This window comes from Silurus meridionalis, chromosome 23 (assembly GCF_014805685.1).
Source record: "Silurus meridionalis isolate SWU-2019-XX chromosome 23, ASM1480568v1, whole genome shotgun sequence".
NCBI lineage: Eukaryota > Metazoa > Chordata > Actinopteri > Siluriformes > Siluridae > Silurus > Silurus meridionalis.
Window position 1 is genome coordinate 17,837,796 of NC_060906.1, and position 17,128 is coordinate 17,854,923.

Sequence of the window (17,128 nt, forward strand, 5' to 3'; positions counted from 1 at the left end):
AGAGCGGTGGAAGTCTGCCATGTTGCTAATGGAATATGTGACAATGAATCTTAAATATTTATCTTTCGTAGTTTTTATCATTGCTCAGACCGAGCATGTACAGCTTGAGATGCATCTCATTTATTAAATATCACAAAAAAATTGACATTTTAATTAGAATACTATGAATTTGTACTCAAAAATTCATGACAAATTTAACATGATCTGCATTTGTGAAGCAAAAAATAAAAAACATATCTGTATCCAATAGCCTGCAGGGACTATAGACTGAATTAAGTCTTGAATTAAGAGTCTTCAAAAGTGAGTAAGGAGCATTTTTTACAATTAAGTGAGAGGCTGAAGCACAGAACGGAGACAGATGCTGTGAATATCAGCCAGTAATCAGCCAATCTGTTCAGATAGTTTAAAAGCCATCTGAAAGGTGCGCGAGTTTATTTTAGGAGCTGTGATCACCTGCTGACGTGATTTAATTTTAATTTCCTCCATCAGTTGAAGCAAAGCATTTCATGTACACAAGTTAAAAAGGTCTAAGTAAATATCAGCGCTTAAAAATCGTTTTTTAGATCTTTCCAAATGTTAATTATTGTCTGTATGTGTTTGTACTAAAACTGCATTTTCCTATGTAATGTTTTTCTATTGAATAATGTCATATGCTTTTTTTTTAAGAATCACCCATATATCTGCTCATGTAATTGGGGTCAAATAAAAGTCAATTGACATATAATACAGGATTTACAATAAATTGCAATACACGCTGATATCAAAGTATACTTTTATTTTTTTATGCAGAATTTTTCGAAAAAGTATCCCTAGGATATTTTCACATAAAAAGATGTATTTGTTATGAAACAAATTCCACTAGCAACACATATTCAGTCTTAAATTCAGTCCACATCTTGGAAAGTACACATCATAGTCACATCATAGTTTTCTAAGTACAAATACACAAAAAGTTACCAAAAAACGTTTTGGTCTAATCAGCATTTTGAATTTTACATCCCACTTTATGCACCTTCTTTTTTTTAATAGCTAGCTATTTTGTATTTTTCAGTTTTTGGTCACTTTATAAAAAAAGAAAAGAAAAGAAAAAACATTAAAATGTATTAGAGTATAAGAAAAAGTAATTAAAACTCACAGTATTTTATAACAAATTAAATTCATGTAGAGCATTTTGCATTTGAATTCCCTGTAACATCATATTCATTCTCAAATCTCATATTTAATTGTTGGGTGAGTTTGTCATCGGTAGGGTCACGCTGTTGTCCAAGTTGCTGTAGCTGACATAAGCAGATGAGCTCTTGGCTCTGGTGAAAAAAAAATTAGAATCATATTTGAGCAATATCTTTTTCTACTCTTTATGTCATAATTTATACATCACAAAAAAAGCTAATTAACAGTCAAAACGCTGAATATTGTGTGTTAGAGTTTTTCTCAGTTGCTTTGGAGCATTTCTAAGAAAAATTCTCAAAAATCCTTGTTAACCCGCTGTTTCCTACATTATCAAATTTTTTTTTTTCGTGTTGATCCAAAAATATTATACTGCTTTCACTTGATCTGTCATCTAAATTTCTAATAAACATTTTTGTAAATGTGTTTTTAATTGATGAATTGTGCAGATGAATTTTGATTGTCACTAATGAAGGAGAGTGTACAGCATCAGATCAACCAATGATCAACGAGTTCTCTAAAACAGGTCAAAGGTGAATTTCGTGACCCTACAATTGGCGAGCGTATACAATCAAAACACAAAATTACAATTTCTAAAAATGAATGAACAACCAAGAATAAACGAACACTAGTAAAGTACAGTAAGAGTATGAATCCTGTTCGGTCTTTTGCAATCAAATAAATACATTTGTGCTGCTGATATTCATATATACCATGCAGAAGAAATGCAGCTTTGTGTATTTTTAGTCACTGTGATCCTGTAGTATATATCAGGAAATACTGAAACTGCATTTCTGAAACATTTTGACGATCTTGTTTGTTATCATTAACAAAAGGACTTATTTTGATGGCAATGAGATGTTTATTGGAACACAAAAAAAACTTATTTTTGAGAGATGAACTAAGGATTTTAAGAAAATTACAGGCTTTTGCAAGAAGTCCAATGTGTTGTGCTGCTGGTACAAATTGCTTTGAGAATGCACTTACTGGTTTGCAAATATTAAGGAGGATTAAAAAAAAATGCTTTGAAGCAACTGAGAAAAACTGTAATTGACTGACTGTGATCCTCAAATGTCATGTGACTGGGGCTGAAATTAAGAACATCATTGTGGAGTCCAGGACCGGGAAAATCCGAGATTGAGTCAAGACTGAGATAGACTTACAGAGGTCAATTCCAAATCGAGATCAAATCCAAACGAAATTGTGAGTGAGAAAAAAGACAAGACTCTTCTCTTAAAGAGACCTTAACAAGTGAAACCAATGCCGAGAAGGAGAGAAGTCAGAGTGCAAATACCAATAGATCTTTATTTAAAGATGAATGAAACTGATTATAACCCTTTTGAGAGTAATCAGTAAATCAGCAGTGCTCTTGTGTAAGTTTAGGTCAAACAATACGTAAAAACAACAACAAAAAAATCAGTAAAACACTTTCGATCTACTGTATGTCAACAAACTAATCTAAAAAATGTTAATGATGTTTTCCACTCAAGAATCACCCATGAGCATGTACTTACATTTCTATTGTTGTCCTGAATTTTCCTCTATACTTAGCTAAAGAAAGAAATATAAGTTAGATTGAATACTTAAACTGAAGATGATGAGAAATGAATGGGAAGGCAGTGTGGCAGTGACGTGCATTGGTATATTTAATGTACTCACACATTAGACAAACAGAAGAAATTCCCAAAACCAGCAAAACCAGTAGTATCACTGGCACCAGGATTGCAGCAAGCACACGTGTCTCTTCATTCACCTTCATTAAACTCAGAATGAACATTTGCAGACAAACACTAATCAAGCTGTAATAAAGTCTAAAGTGTATATGTCATGCATACTTACAGGCTTCTCATCTTCTAAGGAAGATGCACCAGGGTCATTTTCTGAGATCACAAATATTGTAATTAAAATTGAATCAGATTAAAGTAAATGTAAATGTGATCTGTATTATATGTGTTGGGTCAATATCTAGTAATAAAGACTTAACATTTCTAAGAATGTCACAGTGATCAGGATATGAAGGCTAAGATTTTATAACTTTTTGTTTTGAAGAATAATTTATACACCTAAATATTGGCAATTTCAAATAATCTGAGTTCATTCCTTAAATATTTATACTCACGCTTATGTCCTATTTGCTTCTGCTTTCCGTTTATTACTATTTGAACTGAAATGTTCTGACATGTTCATTGTAAAAAGCACTATACAAATAAAAATGAATTGAATTGAATTGAATATATTTTCTCAGTATGTGTAATGTTACATAATTGTCTTCTTTTTAGCTATACTGAAATGCAGTAGGTCGGTTTTGTAAAGTTGATTGAGTGATACACATGAACTACATTATTGTTAAAAGCAAATTTAGATTTATATATATATATATATATATATATATATATATATATATATATATATATATATATATATATTATATACTATATATTAATATCCATTAATGTTTTTCCTCTACCTCTTTCCTTAGTGGTCACATGCTCAGGAATCTTGGTTGTCTCTCTGTACGTTGTTATAACAGGTCCTAATAAAACAACATGAAGAATTTTTAAGCTTGTTAAATTCAGAGCAATGAGTTTTCACAGTTTTGTAATCATCACCCTGCAGTCGCTCTGTCACTCACTTCTTTTAATATAAATAAACGGTCAGTTATATAAAATATTAACTGTACAATGTAAATAAAAATCCACTTCTATTTATTGTATTAAATAAATATGTATGCCAATGGTAAAGTTAGTTCTGAAGCAGTACCATGCATCCTTACCATCTGTAATATTGTATGATGTAGTAGTTACATTTCCCAGAGTGTTAGTGGTCTGTTGTGTTTCTGGAAAAGAAAAAGTTGCAATATAGTGACTAACTACCTTCCCTAACTGTAAAAAAATAAACAAGGTAATTATAAAAAGGAGAAGAAGAAGAAAGTCCAGAAGTGATTTATAGATAGATAGATAGATAGATAGATAGATAGATAGATAGATAGATAGATAGATAGATAGATAGATAGATAGATAGATAGATAGATAGATAGACAGCACTGTATTTTTTCTACCTGTATTCTTAGTGCTAATATGCTCAGGGATGGTGGTTATATCAATTTGTGTTGTTAAAACAGGTCCTGTAAAAATGTGAAAAAAATATTCATGATGTTTAAATCTTTAAATTGGCCATAATTTTCTTTTTTGTTAAATAAGATCCAAATCTATTCTGCTTTACCTTTTGTAATGTATGTCGAAGTAGTTTTGTTTCCCAGAGTACTTGAGGTCGGTTGTGTTTCTGGGGGAAAAATAAAGTGGCAATGGAGCAAATTAGTTTTTGTCTTGGTATAAAGAAATATCTATACTTTTACACTATATTTTCATGGTTGCAAATAGCAGATAGTATCTACAGTAATTGTAATGAAGAAAAATAAGACATTTATATAGTGACTATTCTAAAGCATGAATATGGCACAGGATCATAGCATTTAATTGTATTTCAATTACTCTGGCATTAGAGACAAACCACTGTTTTTCCAACCTGTATGTTTAGTGGTCACATGCTCAGGAGGGGTCGTATGACCTTGTGTTGTTAAAGCAGGTCCTAATGAAATAACATGAAGAAATCCTTTCAGAATTATATATGATTATTATTATATACAGTATTTTTTATAAACGTGATGGTCAGATGTCTACAAACTTTTGCCACATAATGTAGTTTTTTATTAATTTAAACTAATATATGTACAATGCCTTACCCTTTGTAGGCGATACATATCCCAGTGTGGAAAAATTCTGCTCTGTTTCTGGAAATAAAAACTAACAATAAAGCAAAGGAAACGCCTGTGCTGATATGAATGAATGCTGAATGTTATAGTTTTATGGTCATATCATAATTATTCAGTAAAAAAAAAAAAGAAAGAAAGAAAGAAAATATGCCAGTAACTACTCTATCATTTCACAAAATGAAAAATAGAATGCATTCAGACCGGTGTTTTTCCTACCTGTATGCTTGGTCACATTCTCTGAGACAGTGTTAGTCTGTTGCGTTGTAGAAACAGGTCCTAATAAAATAACATGAAAAATTCTTGTACTTAAATTTGCTTGAGCTGAGCACTCTTTCTGTTGAAGATGAATTGTATACTAAGAGTAATGGAGAGGTGGCACTGGGAGTCACTGGTAGCTCAGCTAGGACAGCTTTGGTCTAGTTTTTAAAAATTGTTCACACCCATGTAGTTCCAAAGAGCTGCTGCTGGAAGTTGCCCAAGACCATTAAACCTCCAAATGTTCAGCTCTGTGCACAGATTGGATTCTGTCTCACTTGAATTCACTTTGAATAAAACTTACCTACCAAATTGTTCATTTAAATTAAAATACACTTATACTACAATTGATTTAGTACTTATGGGTGATACTTAAGCTGGTTGTTATAAAGAAGTACCATGCAATAAACGTTCTCTCAGAATTCTGCATTGCAGGTTTGTAATCTAATATAATCAAATGTATTTTTTACTGTGTGTAAGAATGTGTGTTGTAGTAGTTACATATCCCAGAGTGGTCGAAATCTGCTGTGTTGCTAAAGGAAAAGGTTACAATGAACATAAAAAGTAGCTGACAAAGAAATGCTTTGTTTCTGTGGTTGTGTAGTGGGTATTTACCTTCCATAATGACTAAGTAAACCTCGATTTTCTTATCGTTGAACCATCCGGGCACGTGGACGCGGCAGCCATATAATCCTGAGTCAGTTTTTTTTGCATTGAGGATAGTCAGAGAAGCATCTCCCATCTGTAGTGCTCCATTTAGCTGATATCTCATGTTGCTTTGCATGTCCACTTTTTTTCCAGTCGCGTAAATGATTTGATTGCCACACCCGTTTGCTGGGATGCTTCCTCTCATCCAGCAAATATCACATAACCCATGATAACGTGAATCATACTTGCAGGGGAGAGTGACGCTCTGACCCTCAAAGCTGTTTATAGTCATTGTCCTACATGTGCAGACTAAAGGGAGAAGTAATTGAAAGTTTTTTTATAAATCTCATTGAAAAGTGAAAAATCACACTGAACTAACAATTAAATTTTACAAAATCATGACACTAATGACAGTAATGGAAGTCTGCCTGATCCAGAATCTTCTATTAGTTTCTCAGTGATATCATTCAGACTGGCTGAGGTTTAGGTCACAGTGTGACTTACTGCAGACTATAAACATTAATAAACCATGTTGCATTACGGCTGTGTGGGCCACCATAATCACATTGGTATTTGATATGTGATTTATATTCTTGCCATTGGGTTGTTATCATTCCCTTCTCAAGGCCTTTTACACAATCTTTTATTTAAAGATAAGCAAGGAACATTCTGTGAATAAGACAGATTTCCATTACTCAGATATTTTCATAGCTCTGGTTCAAAACTGAAAAAGTGGTAGAAAAGTTGTTTTTGGGATGCAGAGGATTTTCTTACATGTTCAAGACAGAAAATTCCAAAGATACACCTTAACAAGGGCAATGTGCTCAGGTTGGTTTCAATTTAAAAAGCTGTAAGAAGTTGGAAGAGTTTACTATACTGTTATAGTATCTATAAGGATCTTTTAGGCTGTTTATCTTAATAGTGTGCTTAATTCATTTTCAACTAAACTACCAAGACTATCAAAATGTCAAAACTACTCTAGGGGTAAGGGAAACAATATTATCTCAAAATGGGAAATTGCAGCTTTATATTACTATGTATAATGAAAGCATACATTATTTCAACTCAACAGCAACCCTATAAACCCTTTCAGGATTTTCCAGAAGTTCTCTATTTCTCAATAATAATTGCACATTGCTTTTGTTTGCAGTCTATATTTCTATATTTATTAATATGCAGTCAATGTAACATATAGAGATTTTGTGTTTAATTACAAAGTTCTTCACTGTAGTGAAACACTTTGAACACTTTTTCTCTAAGGCCAAAAAAATAAAAATAAAATAAATAAATAAATATATAAATATATTGATTTGAAAATAAGTGCATTTATACGTACAGATTTAAGCACAAATGTTGTCAAATAGTACAGTAAGAACATGATGGCTAAAAATTGTATTCAACTCATTGTATTCATGTTTAAAAGACTTATATAACACATCAATAAATAAATCACCCCTTTTCAACTGTCAAATTAAATACATCCTACTTTTTCATTACCACTTCAACTGTAATGAATGACAAATGTACAGTGCTACTGTGATATTCAATATGTACAAATATAGTTGAACAGTTGTATTTTTTTTTAAGTAATGAGGTAAAACTTTCTATTATTCAGCCAGATAAAAATTATAATCTACTATACTTCCATGCACATGCTAGTTTACTACATGGTAGCTACATGCTGTTTAGATTTTCTTACTCGCACCTGCCTTCAATCTGCAGGTGCGAGTAAGTAAAACCACACCTTTTTTCAATCTGCTTAAAAATATTTTTAGATTGAAGACCATGTATAATAAAATTTTAGATTGTTACTAATTTATAAAGACAAACACACGTTGCATTATATTGGAATAAAATATTGTAGAATGTATGTTCAATTTTTTTTTTTTTTAGATTTACCTGTGAGGCAGAGCACAAGCCCAAGTGAGGCGATCCAACTGTGAAGCTTCATGGTGAAATGGGTCACTCTACTGATAAGTGCTACTTTTTATACATTTTTTTGACCAGCCTGTGCACATGACTTCCTCCCTGGTGTTGCACAAGATGTTTCCTTCAAAGATATGCCTAGTCTTATTGTGGTCAAATGTACTGCTGTTATCAATTACATATTATCAGATTATTATTACTATTTACTATTTCTCTCATAAGCCGATTATTAAAAAAAAAAAAGAGAGAGAGTATTACACTCAGTAAATTCAGTACTCTGAGATTAGATTTAAACACTTTTCAAGTTTACTTTGTTAAAAAAAAAAACTCTCGACAGAGTTGTACACTGATTGACCTTAAGTTGTAATCTTGTGAACCAGTGTAGATTTATTCATTGTTAGAGATTCAAAGCACATTTGTACGTCGCTCTGGACAAGGGCGTCTGCTAAACGCGCAAATGTATATGTAAATGTAGTTGTGGAGTTAAGCAACATTCAGAGATGTGTGAATTTTTTTTGCATAGATTGGTGTTTGTGTAAATTAAGAATCTCAATCATGCACAACTTTAGGGGCAGTATTAACCAGAGCCACGTAAGACATTATTGACTACAATCTAAATATTGATCCAGTAAAGGTTTTAATATGAAAAATTCAGGCTCAAGAATTATATTAAAGCTATGCTTATGGAGTTTTTCTGACTTTGCAACACTAGAGCACTGCAAAACCAATGATATTATAGATACTTTCCCAAAGCTTTTGGGACATTTAAATTATTAAACTTAAATTAAAATTATTTCTTGTGAAAATGTAAAGGGCAAAAATAGAGATTTGTGACTTCTTTCACAAAAACAAGGCATGAGAAGAAGAAGTGAAAATGGCTACTTCACCAGGCCTGACAAATCAACAACAGTAAAGATGTCAAACAGTCACATTGCAAAAAGGGGAATTATATTAAAATATATATTTAAATTATATGAAATACATATTATTAAAAATATATTAATAATATGTAACTGTTTCTATTACTCATTATCCGTACAAAGATTTGTTTATTGGGTACACTTATACATGAGTATAGTGTATATCTGTACAGTAACGCTTTTATAATTGGTAAGAAATAAACAGCAGGTCTGTTAAAGGAAATGGCCATTATGATACAGATTAATAATTACTTACAGTTCATGCTGCAGAATAAGTCATTTCCTGTTATCTCTAACACTCAGCAGTTCCTTTTGTTTTCCCTCTTAAAATTGATAAGACCAAAAAACACAGCTCATCATGTAACTGAGACACCTAAATGTCCTCCATTTGAAAAACGAGCATGCGTCACACTGTTCCAAAGTGCTGACACTCGATACTCCAAAATATCCAAAGATATTAAATTAGAACCTCCTCATAAAAATATCTTAGCAAAATTATGTATTTAAACCTTTTTTTTTTTTTTACAGTTTTTTTCAGTTGCTTTGGAGCATTTGTCAAATCAGAAATTCCACCATGTCATTTAGTTATTTGTGCTCATCATCAAATGATTAGATGTGTGAATGCTTAACCCTCTTAACCCCCAAAGCACCTCAGCATCAATTCATGGCATACTCATTTCTAATCCTGTCCATCGTTGTCACTCCCAACGAAAACCTGTCTTTTACTTAATGCCACTGTCTCTTATCCATACAACATCTCACCACAGTCCTATAAACTTTCCCTTTCACTCTTGCAGATATCCTTTTATCACAAATCACTCCTGCTATCACTCTTCTCCACCCACTCCACCCTGCTGCACTCTTTTCTTTACTTCTCTAACACTAACTCTATTACTTTGCACTGTTGACCCCAGGTACCCCAGGGACTCCTTCTCCATTCCTCAGGCATTCTCACCTTCCAAAATCTTGAACAATCTTGTTAAAAACTTTACTGCCATCTCTCCTAAACTTTTCCATCTCTATCTCCATGTAGGGGAGTGATAGCTCATTGATTAAGGTGCTGGGTTACTGATCGGAAGGTGGGCGATACAAGCCCTTGTATCGTCAAGCTGCCTCTCTTGGGCCCTTGAGCAAGGCCCTTAACCCTCTGTGCTCCAGGGGAGCCGTATCATGGCTGACCCTGTGCTCTTATCCCAGCTTCTGAGCTGGGATTTACGAAGAACGAATTTCACTGTGCTGTAATATATGTGTGCCAAATAAAGGCTATTGTTCTTCTTCTAATACAGGTATGTCATCTGGGTCAACAGACTTTCCACTTTTCATCCTCTTACGCACTGCTCCTACTTCCTCCTCACTTATCCGATCCACTTCCTGCTTCACAATCTTCACACCATCTAACATTCTCGCTCTCTCATTTTCCTCGTTCATCAGCTGCTCAAAATACTTCCTCCATCTTCTCACACACTCTCCTCACTAGTCAACACATTTCCATCTCCATCCTTTATTGCTCTAACTTGCAGCACATCCTTCCCAGCTCAGTCCCTCTGCCTGGCCAATTGGTATAAATCCTTTTGTCCAACCTCTCATACAGCTCCTCATATGCCTTTTCCTTGGCTTTCGCCACATCCCTCCTCACCTGCTGCCGCATCTCCTTGTACTCTTGCCTACTTTTAATATCACTCTGTTGATCCCAATTATGTTTTTCCAACCTTTTTCTCCTTATGCTTTCCTGCACTTCCTCATTCCACCACCACATCTCTTTGTCTTCCTTTCTATTTCCAGAGTCACATCAAGTACTTTTCTAGCTGTCTCTCTTCTGCAGTAGATGCCCATTCATCCAGCACCTCTTTACCACCACCGAGCCCCTGTCTGACCTCTTCCCTGAATCTCACACTACAGTCTTCCTCCTTCAGTTTCCACCATCTTATTCTTCTTTCAGTCCTCACTCTCTGTCTCTTCTTCTTCACCTCCAAAACCATCTTACAGACCACCATCCGATGTCGTCTAGCTACAACGTCCCCCGCCAACAACTTACAGTCTCCAATCTCCTTCAGGTTGCATCTCCTACATAGAGAGACTCTTCACCTCCACTACACTCTTACAAAACTCTTCCTTCAGAATCAACCCTACACCATTTCTGTTTCCATCCACACCATTAAAGAACATTTCAAACCCACCTCCAATGTTCCTGGCCTTACTCCCTTTCCACTTGGTTTCCTGAACACACATATCTACCTTTCTCCTCTTCATCATATCAGTTAACTCTCTCCCTTTACCAGTCATAGTACCAACATTTAAAGTGCCCACCCTAACCTCCACTCTCCTACACTACTCTTACCCTTTTCTTGCTGTCTCCGTAGACGTCTTCCTCCTCTCCTTCTCCTCCTTTGGCCAACAGCAGCCCAATTTCCACCGGTACCCTTTTGGCTAACAATACCTGTGGCGGTCGTTAGTTGCACTGGCTTGTGCAACCCTAATGGCTGGGTTTGAGAATGCTCTTACTGGTTTGCATATATTAAGGATGATTTGAGAAACGTTACAAAGCAACTGAGAAAAAATAAATAGATTTTTGCTGCAAACACTTTCGATCAGCACATGTCACAGATCTAATGTAAGAATCTAATAGAGCCAAGGTATTAGCATTCAATTAATGATTACTTTTCCTTTTTACACAAAGAGAATGAAACAGAGCAGACATCACCTTAAATGAAAGAAGGACCTTTCTTAGGAACATGGTTATCAATTAAGAGCTGTATGTGAAGAAAAGTGAATGCTTGGTTGACTCACCTTCAAACCTCATGTCTTTTCCATCTTAAATTCTTCATTGATAAAAGATAAAAGATGTCACATAATCTGAACAATTTTTTTTTAAATGTATCAGGTTTGTGAACACCATCTACTGTAGAATGCATTTGCCTTTAAATCAGGGACAGTAATACAATAAATTCACCCTTTCTCTTTATGATTCTTTAGCTTAATTACTTGCAAGTTTCTATGTTAATTTTTATCCTATAAGCATTGCTGATTGTTCACATATTACAATTGTTGTTGTAAACAGTTGGAAAGTAAAAAAAAAAAAACGATTTAATGCTAATTAAGAAGATAACCCTTGTTCATTTGTCTGCATCACAATTTTTCAGTGTTTTGATCAAGAGCCAAATACGTAGTTCTCACATAAGGATGTGAGGAAAAAAGATAATTGAAAATGCTGATCTCCTATTCTGTGATTGCCTCATGATCCAGCTTCAGCACAACAAAAACACAAAAGAAGAACAAAGAAGTTCATTAGTTTGCTTTAGCACTGATTTAGTCACAACTGAAACAAGAAATGTGCAATATAAACACTAGCAGTCTTGCATTTTGTGTTCACTACTGTTATTGACAGATGCCTGAGTGCTTAATACTTTAATACTTCAATACATTAAGAAGCCATTTTAAAGATGTGCTTTTTGCTCACATTCAGTATCAGTATCTATTTTGTGTGTTTCAGTCAAGTCAAGTCAAGTCAAGTTTATTTCTATAGCGCTTTTCACAACAGACATTGTCTCAAAGCAGCTTTACAGAAATCAATAGTTAAGGTGACCGATGTGTATTTATCCCTGATGAGCAGCCATGGTGACTGTGGCAAGGAAAAACTCCCTTAGATGTTATGAGGAAGAAACCTTGAGAGGAACCAGACTCAAAAGGGGAACCCATCCTCATTTGGGTGACATCAAGCTTTTGATGTCATAAATCTTTCAACAGTACAGAACACTGGAGTGAGAACTAACATGAGCACTGAAGTATAAGATTATAAGTAAATGTTCTTTCAACAGTCTTTGGTATAAAAGTAGGAGCTACTGAGCTCAACATTTGTGATCATCGCAGATCCAGCATCAGCTTCTCCATGCCAGAGCCTTTAAACACTCCAGGAGGTCCAATGTCAAACTCCACACATGCAGTGGGATCCAATTGGCACTGGTACGTCTCTAGATAGTTCAAGATGTTTGCGAGTTTGGCATCTACTTCTTTCCATAGTTAATTATGGACTTTCCAAGTCCATAATTTCCATGAGGTGGGACGAGACTGGAGCTGGCCAAACCTCAGGGTGTCTCGGGATGGGGAGAGAAAGAGAAGCAGTGGAGAGGAATTAGCGTAGCTGCTGTTCATGATTTTAACAGCACAAGTTGATAATGTGCATGTGATCAGATGTTCTGGAGCACAAGGTTATGATGTGAGGCATGTGTTATGTGTAGGCTTTGCTAAAAAGATATGTTTTTAATCTACACTTAAACTGGGTGAGTGTGTCTGAGCCCCAAACACTGTCAGGAAGACTATTCCAGAGTTTAGGAGCTAAATGTGAAAATGCTCTACCACCTTTAATGGACTTTGCTATTCTAGGAGCTACTAGAAGCCCAGAGTTTTGAGATCTCAGGAAGCGTGAGAGATTGTAGCGTGTTAGAAGAAGAAAAACTTTGAGCGTTTCAAAAGAAAAACTTTCAGTGTGCATATAAAGCATTTTTGGAAAGATGTTTCCATCTACGGCCTGGGGATCCATGAAATTACAAAGTAACACAGGACCTTTGAAGATAGATTTGGATTGTACTTAATGTCAACAGTCTGCTACACTGACTCAATTTGCATTGGATCACCATCACTGCACACCTCAACATAATTTAGCTGTGATAAATAGACATTTGGTGCCACCCAGATAAGGATGGGTTTCCTCTTGAGTCTGGTTACTCTTAAAGTTTTTCTTCCTTATTCTATATCAGGGAGTTTCTTCTCGCCACAGTCACCACCTGCCTGCTCTTATAAAAAACAATATTATTCCAGTGGCGGACTGTGCATTTGGTACCTGGGCCTTCAGTGAGGACTTACCCACCTCTTAATACCACCACTATCATGTCGCAATTATAGAAACCATCAATACTATACAAAAATGCAATATAACAACGAGTGGCATTACAGAGAGAGACGCATTTCACATATGGATGGTGAGTATCATTTTACTGAAGCAAGAAACCCAGTTAAGACTCCAAACCTCTACACTACAACTGTGTACCTACATTATCTGGATCAGTTCAGAACCAATATTTGTCTAATAACATGACAAAGACATGAAAAATGTTATTAAAATACAACCTACACAACAGAGATGCACTTAGAATGTGCACTGCTCCTCAGATGCTGTAAGCCAGTGGTACTGTTCGTATTCACTGGTCTGGAAGTGGAAAACAAACCCTTTCCCAGGCTAGCTTTGGAGTTGGCCGACTTCCTCACAATGTCTAGCTTTTCTTGAAAATTTATTTTTATGAACGTCCGAAACCAAATCAATTTCTCTTCCTCCGTAGGCATAAAAAAGTCTAACTCAGATGTACTAATGTGTGCAGAGCTACACACATGTTTTGCCAGTACAACTTGGCTGTACCAGTTTCCCTCTGACCAACCAATCAGAGAACGGAAAAATGCTGACGCTATTCTGAGCCATCTAGCTGCCCTGTGAGGCGAATATGAAATCTGATTGGTTAAAGAAACAGACCAGTTGCTAATATTCTCTATGGTAAAAAGGCCAGCAGTACTGACTTTGAAGGTACTGGGCAGATTAGATTGACATGGAAGCACATAGACTGGAAGCAGTGCAGCCAAGAGACACTATGAAATGAAGAGAATAAACTGTTGGAAAAAGATTTTAACAGTTTTATGGAACAAATATTAGAATTTAGGTTGTAAATGTAGGTCAGTGCTTCTAATAGTGCTTAGGCCAGCAGAGAAGGCTTTGCTGGCCCTGACCGCCCACCACAAAACAAAAGCGTTTATATTAGTATGGATATAGCCTAAGTAATGTAACTATTTCTTAAGTTAAGGAACAAGCATTAATTACAACAAAAATAACCAGACTTGTTGTTAATGTCATCTTTGTAATCTCAGTTTGGAAAAGGTGAGCTGTGATTCTCAAGTGGATCTGGTTTATGGTTCTCAAGCGGATCTAATGGTTTATTATAGAAGTGTCACATCACAGGGACGAGCAGAAATGGAAACTACATTGTCACAATAGCAACTACGTTGTCTTGTTGCAGTCAGTGTTCCAATACATCCCAAAAGTCTTCAGTGAGGTTAAGGCCAGGACACACAAGTTCTTTTAATGTTCATGGTTCTCACTTTGGGCACAGGAGCAATGTCATGCTGTAACATGTTTAGGTGAAGTGAAGAGAAAAAAATCTTAAATCTACAGTAAACAAAGACATATACAAATGCGTCCTTTTTGTGAAAACAGTTTTGAAAAGACATATGGACGGTGATGTACAGGTGTCCACATAATTTAGGCCACACTAAAAAGATTTGATTGACTGATTTTTTTTTAAAGCACTTTTTCCTCTGAGTCAGAAAGATACTCAAACTTGAGACCTTGGCAACTGAGAGTGAGCTTTAGATAAAGGAGCACATTTTGTTACAGTGACTCAAAGACTCAAAGAACATACCTCAAAGAATTCACCGTACATAATGTGTGTGATGCTTATAAAATACAATTACAGTTCGAGTGAGAGTGCAGTAAAGTGCATGTGATATTACTTTTTTCATGTTTAACTTTTCTTGTTCTATCACAGGGAATGAAAAGGGAACTAGAAAGAATGTGGAAGGTTAATGTGAAGGCTTCAAGTTAAAAGAGTGCAAAATGTATATGATTTACTGACTATAGACAAAAAGAGGAACAGGGCCCCAAAAGTACCAGGAAGTGAAAATTGCTACAATACAAGCCATGAAGATGGAGGCTACATTTGTTCCAAATGGTTTTTTTTCTTCTCTCATTCAGATAATGACACTACACAATAATACAGCACTAGAATGACTTCTGTTATAGTTAATGTACATTTCAGGTAAAAGCATATAATCAGGTTTATCAATGATGAATAAAGCATGCAGGAATCATGTCAAATGTTTGACTGCATTGACCTTCTTGTATTGCACACAATTCAACAGTTCTATAAATAATAAATATAGAGTAAGTGGCATTTCGGACCCAGTATGGGCAAATGTACTGTTTATTAGAGGAAATAGACCCAGAGGTAATGATACCTACTTTATAACACATTAACTAGCTGGTTAGCTAGCATCCATTCTTCCTTTTCAACTTCTTCTGACAAGCTTATTTTAAGTCAAAATTAATTGTTTTTCATGTCTCAAACTCTACTATAATAATCATTTCAAAACTAATGTGAAATTTTATTAGGAATAACACAATCAAATCAAGTGATAAAAGTGAATTCAAGTGAAATGTTTCAGTAAATATATACTTGGAATGTAGTGGAAAGGAAACATTCTAGTTGATTTCTATGGAGTTGTTCATTTACTTGTTTTGAAGTATGTATTTGTTATTTAGTTGTTATAGTTATTTGCACTACCATGCACTCTAACACTTTATGTACATTAGTCAGGTCAAGTCAAGTTAAGTGGCTTTCATTGTTATTTCTACTATACACAGTGGTACACAGTACACAGTAAAAACGAGACAACGTTCCTCCAGAACCCTGGTGCTACAATAAACAACATCATAGAGCTACAACACAAAGCTACATAAATTGCATCGAGTGCAACCTAGTGCAAACAGTTCAGACGAAAAACAGTACAGACAGACAGTGCAGACAGACAACACAAGACAACACAAGACAAAACACATAACCCAAGATAGCGCCAACAGCAGACCTGCTGTATACTCTGATTATACTGTACAAAGAGAACTGTAAAAATTGAGTGAGTGTGTGTGTGAGTTCCAGTTCAGTTCTGTGTATTGAGGAGCCTGATGGCTTGTGGAACAAACTGTTGTCTGGATGTGACGGCCCCAATACTTCAGAACCACTTTCCTGATGGCAGGAGGGTGAAGAGTTTGTGTGACAGGTGTGTGTGGTCGTCCACAATTCTGTTGGCTTTGCGGATGCAGCGTGTGATGTGGTCAGGATGGGGTGAGGGAGATGGGCTTTTCTCAGCCTTCTCAGGAAGTAGAGATGCTGCTGTGCTTTCTTGGCGATGGAGCTGGTGTTGAGTGACCAGGTGAGGTTGTCCGTCAGATGAACACCAAGGAATTTGGTGCTCTTGACGATTTCCACTGATGCTCCATCGATAATCAGTGAAGAATGGCCGCTCTGTGCTCTCCCGAAGTCCACAACCATCTCTTTGGTTTGTCAATGTTCAGAGACAGATTGTTCGCTCCACACCAGGCTCTTAACTGTTGCACCTCCTCTCTGTATGCTGACTCTTCGTTCTTGCTGATTAGACCCACCACAATCGTGTCATTGGCAAACTTGATAATGTGGTTCGAGCTGTGCATTGCTACACAGTCGTGAGTCAGCAGAGTGAACAGCAGTGGGCTGAGCACACAGCCGTGAGGGGCCCCAGTGTTCAGTGTGGTGGTGCTGGAGATGCTGTTTCCGATCCGATGACGAGCCTCTCGAAACCATTCATT

General features: G+C 35.7%; 1 protein-coding gene across 2 annotated transcripts; it reads right to left on the reverse strand.

Annotated features, from left to right (window-relative positions):
- Positions 1–755: 755 nt before the first annotated feature.
- On the reverse strand, positions 756–7,839 carry LOC124377299 (hepatitis A virus cellular receptor 1 homolog). Of its 2 annotated transcripts, XM_046836716.1 has the most exons (14): positions 7,742–7,839; positions 5,810–6,151; positions 5,665–5,727; positions 5,156–5,215; positions 4,910–4,957; positions 4,693–4,755; positions 4,390–4,449; positions 4,226–4,291; positions 3,941–4,003; positions 3,635–3,700; positions 3,007–3,047; positions 2,827–2,920; positions 2,682–2,718; positions 756–1,304 (listed from the first exon to the last, which is right to left on the reverse strand). In XM_046836716.1, exons 1-14 carry the CDS (start codon positions 7,791–7,793, stop codon positions 1,220–1,222), a joined length of 1,140 nt encoding a protein of 379 aa, XP_046692672.1. In that variant the 5' UTR covers positions 7,794–7,839; the 3' UTR covers positions 756–1,219. The 2 variants fall into 2 exon arrangements, with proteins under 2 accessions (XP_046692672.1, XP_046692673.1); XM_046836717.1 differs by lacking the exon at positions 5,665–5,727.
- Positions 7,840–17,128: the final 9,289 nt, after the last annotated feature.